Consider the following 6,785-nt stretch of genomic DNA (forward strand, 5'->3'; position numbering starts at 1 on the left):
TTGCCACCTTCCCCGCATGACTGGTCGAACACAGACGACCTGAAGACAGTTGAGGCTGTGTTCCTGCTTTGAGATGGCCAACGCCAGGCCCAGAAGAGATTCTCGACCAGACGGAATTGTCGTCGCGCCTTCCGAAAAGAGTCATTCGTGAATTTGGACACAGACATGGTGGAGGCCACGTAGAATGAACTCCCGACTACTGACACATGCCTGCTGGAAATGGGGGGGGCCGGTATTCTTTTCTCCCCCACGAGAGCGGCGTTCTAGGGCGGTTTACACTTCGTCTCGGCATCGGCTACCACACGGTCGTTGGGTCTGAACGTCCGCACTCGCCACCGGCCCTCGTCCACTTAATCCGGCTATCTTTGATAGAGTGGGCGTTGAGCTGGACCTTCAGGCTACGCCTGACGACATGAGATTCGTATGGCGCGAAGCGAAGGTCCTCGTGCTGGGTTTAGGGACAAAAGCGCTCCAGCATTGACATGGCAGTAGATCATATAAGACTGTGAGGATGCGATCAGCAATTCTGACGTATACAGTCTCGAGTAGACGCGAATTGTATACCGAGATAAGTCGTTTCTGAGGGCATGGTGCAGTTGGCTTTGATTGTCATATGAGGTGACGTCGTAGTGGGATCTACGCCGTGTCAGGGACCCCGAATTCCACGCGAAGTGTCATCGAGATGAACTGAGGAGGACCGCTAATATGATCTGCAAAGGATGCTCATGTCTGACATCACAGTCCACTCAAGGCCCGAACGGCCTCGGTATCCTCCAGAAAGGAGGGAAGAAAGGCGGCTTATATGCGCAGCCGGATCATAAGCTCAGACAGTCTTGTCAGCAACTCACGTGGGTAGCATCGGCACGTTGCATGACCTTAAGCAAGCATTGTTGCCGGGTTTACCAAGCTGACACTAGCATGATGAACTGTCTGCTTTCTTTTTCTGATATAAATTCCTTACGTGAACTAACGACTTGCTTTACCTTAAGACGCAAGATATTGTTCGTCAGTCCGATATCGTAATTGTAACAGGATCAGTCCTCGATCCCCGGGTGATAAGTCTGATCCTCGGACCAGCTCCTACCAAAGTCATGAGTCCAGGAAGAAAACGTTGGGTGAACATTTTTGAGGCGCTAGGCGTGCGTGATAGAGGAAATGCGGTGCACATATTGTGCTACTTGCTGACCAGAAACCTCTGCAGCTGTCTAGTCCGCAAAGAAACGAAGACCTATTGAGCCAAATTAGTTTGAAGAACGCTATCAATGTGTTCCATGACGTTGTTCTTCGCTTTTTTTTTTCTTGGAAGCCTGACTGTTGATGTATGTGGTTTGGGTGCTTTTGGGGACGACAATCGCTACCTTGAGGACAGTATTTACTATCCGCAAATCACAATGCCATGCCAGTAGATTGAGCACCGAGCGACCCTTTACAAGGATGGAATATCGGTAGACCGCTACCATCAACAAGAGGACTCTCCAGAACTGTATCTCGAATGCACAAAAGGTCTATGAATGGCCGTTATTTGGTGACGTACTTTCAGCAACAAATTTTACCGTACACACCACAAGGAAGTTATCAGTTCGTGATCGGGAGAGCAAGACTCGTACAGTGGTGAGCACACGAGAGATTTTCGGCGGTTTGGTGAGCTCTACTGCCATCCTCATTTCAAGAGAATTTTTGCGACCATACCAAGCATCGAAGATAGCTCATTTCATAGAAAGCCTCGCGGGAGGTCGGCTAGAAGCCACACCACTCCAGCTTTCGCTTCTGCTGGTAACACATAAAGGTGCCAGTATGATTGGAGTGAAGTACAGGTGCAATGATGTTGTTCATTCTAGGAAGTCCACAGAGTCATCTTATTTCAAACGACTTGCAATGACGATGCGGGCGTCCGCGGAAGATAAAGCTGCGGAGCTCCCTCTTACATTCTCTCCTGAGAGGAACCAGACGTGAAGTCACACCTGGAGTTCGATTGAATACTTTTCATATCTCAGAAACCAAATTCGCTGACGAGGAAGGCAGGTTAATTGCGTGGGTTTTTCTTTTGTTAAACCACATGATTTCGTTACCCAAACAAATCCCCGATTTCGACATTTTCCAAGAGCTCGCAACGTCCGCATGTCCATTCAATGAGACTGATAGCAGCCTACTTTAAGTACATGGCCTGACCAGATACCTGGTGAATAAGAATTCGACTTCAAATGGGAGCGTGTGACGGCTCCTACATCCAAAACATGGCACTCTAAACAATAGGGTCCCGGGCACCCCTGGGCCTGGCAAACATTCGACAACGTGTATCCATACATGAAGCGCCTGGCGGGTCTAGCCTAGAGCTTCTTGAGACGACAATTTACTAGCCCAGTCCAAGATCTGTGGGTCCTTCTTCGCTTTGCCAGTTCTTAATCGCAAGCCAACACTGGATGTGAACGTCTTGGCTGCGGACATGTATCCGAAGACAACGCTGGCAAAGCAACTCTGATACATGCCATAACGACTACATATTCCGACTCAAGAAGGTAATGGCTTAAGAGTGAAGGCCTGCATTTCTGGAACCAGACGGAGTTTGCATCTGACCTCACAACCAAGTGAGTTAGTCAAGCAAGCGTGAGAGATGAAATTGTTCAAGAACCAGACAATACCCCACCGAGAAATGCCGGCCGATTTGCAACCCCCTTGATCCTCCTTGGAAGGCAGGGAGCTGCTGTTTCTTGGATTTGCAACGTGCAGCGTGAGTGCTGTTCACGACGTCATGGCCACGGGCGTATTAACTCTTCTAGGTCTTGATGAGAAACGTCACAGACTATGTCGTTTACTGGATCTGGCCGGAACCTGCTGCAAGGCTCATCTTGGCTGTCAAGGTCCATGCCGACATCGCTAGACTGCGTGCGCGGCCGAGCTGATGACGGCTGTCTGGTTTTCACAGACAGAACCGACACCAATACCCTCCATCGTGATCAACATCTGACACAAACCAGAAACTGACATGGGTAGTGCTCAATGAATGTGACACGGATGATAGACGCCTATGGCCAAGTTTTGATGACTGTGAAGACCGACCCAAGCCCTGCGAATGAGCCAGAGAAGGCATGACGTTGTGCACACATCACGACTTTCACCTGTGCTCTCCAAAATATAGCACTAGATCACGACACCGAAGAATAGGAAGAAACAATGCTGAGGAGATTCATATATCAACACCCCATGCGGCTAAAACGGCAGCAAGACCCAAGCCCTACCTACACTTCCTTCTTCTCCTCCGCCTCCGTCTCGGTTCCCGACCGTTCAATATCCAGACTCTCCTTTGCCTCTTTGCCCTTCTTCTTGATCGAGTTCATCGAAAATCGGCTGCTCCACCCGGCGATGCGACCTTCCTTGCTCTCCTTGGACTTTGAAGGCCCTAGCGACGGGCTGCTTCCGACACTGTCGTAGCTGCGGCCCAAGTGGCCCAGGTCTTCTCCCAGGTCATCGATGTCGCCGATGCTTGAGCGCTCCATGGAGTAATTCTTGTCCGAGTTGGTCGTGCTGCCGGGACCCTTCTTAAAGAGGCCTGATTCCTTTCCGAGACGAGAAGAGAGGCTGAACTTGCTGGAGCTACCCTTGCGAAACAATTTGCGCATGGCACTCTCCTGGTCTTTGAAGCTCGACGGTGCACCGGAGGAGTGGTTGTCCGACGGTGTGTTGGAAAAGGTGCGCTCGAGAGAGAGCGACTCGCGGGACTCGGTGACCGATACAGACGTTTGCGTGTGCACCGAGAAGGCATCACGAGACTTGCGCGAGTCGGTAGGAGACTCGTCAAACATGGGCGGTGCCTCTAGGCTCGGAGTCGTGGCCTTGCTCTTATCTTTAGCCTTGCCCTTGGTCTTATCCTTTGCGCCCTCTGTGTCTTTATCCTTAGGACGGAACAAGCCGGCCATGAACGTGGGAGCGTTGGGATTGAGCTGCTGGTTGAGTGCATCGGCATCGGATAGCATCTGAGCCTGTGCTTTGGCTTTGGACTTTGGCGGAGGGCGGCTGCCGATAACACCGACTTGGCTGGGAGACACCTGCGGGTTCAGAAGAGCCTCTTCATCGAGGATCTCATCGTCAGCTGAGGCAAGTGTTGTCTTGAGAGCAGCTGGAGATCCATGAATGGATGGGCGTCGAGATGGGTTCCGAGAACCCTGCCATAAGACATCCGGCGACCAAATGCGGCTCTTGTTGAAGTTATCGCCAGGGGCCCCCCAGATGGAGCCACTGTCAGTAGACGGTCTGGGAAGATCAGCTGAAGCGATGGACGCTGGTCGTGGGCTGCTCGGTATGCGGTCTGCGAAGGCGTTTGACGAGCTTCCGAACGGATTGAGACGCTTGGCAAGCTTCGAGCTATGCAGCATCCCCTCGCCGGAAGACTCGGCACCGGGCGCAGCTCTGTTGAACCAATTTGACGAAAAGCTAATTTTGCGCTTGCTGTCTTCTTCGGTCTGTCTGGGGAAGGACTGGCTCTGGCCGTGCTTCAGACTTCCAAGAGCTGGTCCAGCATCCGTGGTTGCGTCCTTGACACCTCGGTTGCGATTGAAACTTGCGAGCAGGTTGGTGAGGCGGTGACTTGAGGCGGGGGGTGGGCCAGGTGAGGAGGTGACGTCGTGAATAGATCTGCGGTCGAACGAATCCGGATGGTGCAGGGTGAAGGGCAGGTTGTAGCTAGAGTTGTGGGGGCTGGAAACGTAGCTATGTCGGCCAGAGGACGCGGGAGAATGTGTGTCGTTAGCAAAGTCGGGGACTGCCGGACTCTTCCGAGAATCCGAAATCGGGCTTGGAGGGTCATCATCGTCCATATCCATATCCATCAGGATACCCGAAGGGAGAAGTGCCGTTGCCGTCGGGCTGAGGGGCGCACCGCCAGTAAGAGCCTTGATCTCGGCATCGCTGAATGTTGACTGGTCGATGCCGATAGGTTCGGCTGACATGTCCATGAAAGGACCCGGGGCGAACCCAGCGTGGCTGAGTCCGAGAGAGGAGGGGAAGATAGACTCTGCAGAGGCGAACTGCCCCGGGGGCGAAGGCATGCTGATGCCGTGTGCCGAGTTGTTGCTGGCTCTGCTTCTCCTCTTGACTTGGGTGGATATGTTCTGATCGAAGTCAACACCAGACGAATTGGCCTGACCATACAGTTGTAGACCGGACTGCTGCTGAGTATAGACCTGGGTGTGGAGGACGTGGATGTGGTTCTCGATCTGCTGCGCGCGGCGGTCCTCCATGATAAGTTGGCTCTGCAGCTCCCGGCGTCGCAAGTCAAAATCTCGTCGCATCTTTCGGTCCTCCTCCTTCCAGCGCTCATCTTCCTCGCCTCCTGGCAATTGTTTTCGGTCATCCTCTAGCTCTTTCAGCTGTTCTTTCCTTTCCTTGTACTCGGCTTCCAGCTGCGCAAACTCTTCTTGCAGGGCGGCATTCTCCTCGCTGAGATGCTTCACCTGGAGGTCGCGGTCCTGCTGCACATGTTCGCGCTCGCTCGAGAAGCCGTCCCTAGACTTCTTCATCGTGCCGACGTCTGTGTTGCACTTGTCGACCGTCTCGCTCATCTTCCTCCGCTTGTCCTGCTTCTCCTTGAGGACACTCTCCTTTCTAGCCTTTTCCTTGTTCGTCTGGCGCATCTGCTCATAGGTCGCTTTAACCTTCTGCTTCAGCTGCGTCGTCTGATCATCCTTCTCCTTGTGTGTTTGCTTCTTCTTTTCCTTTTCCTTCCGCAACGAGTCTTGCATCTTCTTGAAGTCGGCTTCTTCCTGACTGTATTGCGCCAGTGTTTCGTCAATCTCTCTCCGCGTCTTTTCGAGCGCATCGGCGAGCTCCTTCAGGGACGGTTCGGGACGGTCGCTGTTGTAGGGCATCTTGATGACTGGTTGATCCTGGCTCGCTACCGAGGGTGAATGGCGTCTGTTCAATGTGTTGCGCCGCTGGCCAGGCGCTGTCGACGTGCCTTCGCGCGGAGGCGCGGACACGCCATCGACGGATGGTGCAGCTTCGATAGAGGGAACCGGGGTGCGGCCGGTGGTGTCCTCGGCGGCTTGTGATTGACCGGCGCGTGATCCCTGGTCCTGAAAGCTGTCGGGCACGCGCGAGTTGCCGAGTTCGGGGCGTCCATCGCACTTGTAGGTTCGCAATCGGATCATGGGGCTGCCAGCCTGAAAGTTGTTGGGTCCCACGGCGATGACGCGAACGTTGTAGCAGTGGTTGGGTCGCAAGCCGGTGACGGTGATGGCGGTCTCCTCGGGCCTCGACTCGCCGACATTGACACCGTTGACTTGAATGAGGAACTTCTGGACGGGCCGGTTGCTGGCAGGGCGAGTCCAGCTCAACGTGGCAGCGTCGGCGCGAATGCCGGCGAGGGAGACATCGGGCGGTTCGGGAACGTCCACGCCGAGGATGCTGATGAGGTCGGATGTGGGTTTCCAGAGCGTCTGCCAGGTGCGGTTCAACAGCCACACGACCGCGCCGAGGGTGACGAGCATATTGGCATGGCCCAGCAACAGGGTGTCGAGCTGCAGGTGCCAGAAGAGCTCGCGCGAATGATCGAGAGACCAGGCAAAAGAAGATGCGGCGTAGTTGGGGGTGACGACCCAAAAGGTGACAAGAGTGGCAAGGGAGAGCAGCAGGGTCTGAAAGAAGTTGGCGTTGGGTCGTTTAAACCACCAGGCGACGAGGGAGGTGACGAGAAGGAATCTCATGGAGAGCAGCCATAACATGGCCGCGACAAGACAAGGGAACCTGAAGGAAAAACCACGAGACAAGCATTCGAACCAGGCGGTCAAGAG

The 6,785-nt window shown here is 53.9% G+C and overlaps 1 protein-coding gene across 1 annotated transcript; it reads right to left on the reverse strand.

The window, feature by feature from the left end:
* Positions 1 to 3,236: 3,236 nt before the first annotated feature.
* D7B24_000555 (uncharacterized protein) lies at positions 3,237 to 6,716 on the reverse strand (the record flags this gene model as incomplete). Its single annotated transcript, XM_028634810.1, has 1 exon — positions 3,237 to 6,716. One exon carries the CDS (start codon positions 6,714 to 6,716, stop codon positions 3,237 to 3,239), a length of 3,480 nt encoding a protein of 1,159 aa, XP_028492536.1.
* Between the last annotated feature and the right edge of the window lie 69 nt (positions 6,717 to 6,785).

Source organism: Verticillium nonalfalfae, assembly GCF_003724135.2.
Source record: "Verticillium nonalfalfae strain VnAa140/NRRL 66861 chromosome Unknown scaffold_107, whole genome shotgun sequence".
NCBI classification, from domain to species: domain Eukaryota; kingdom Fungi; phylum Ascomycota; class Sordariomycetes; order Glomerellales; family Plectosphaerellaceae; genus Verticillium; species Verticillium nonalfalfae.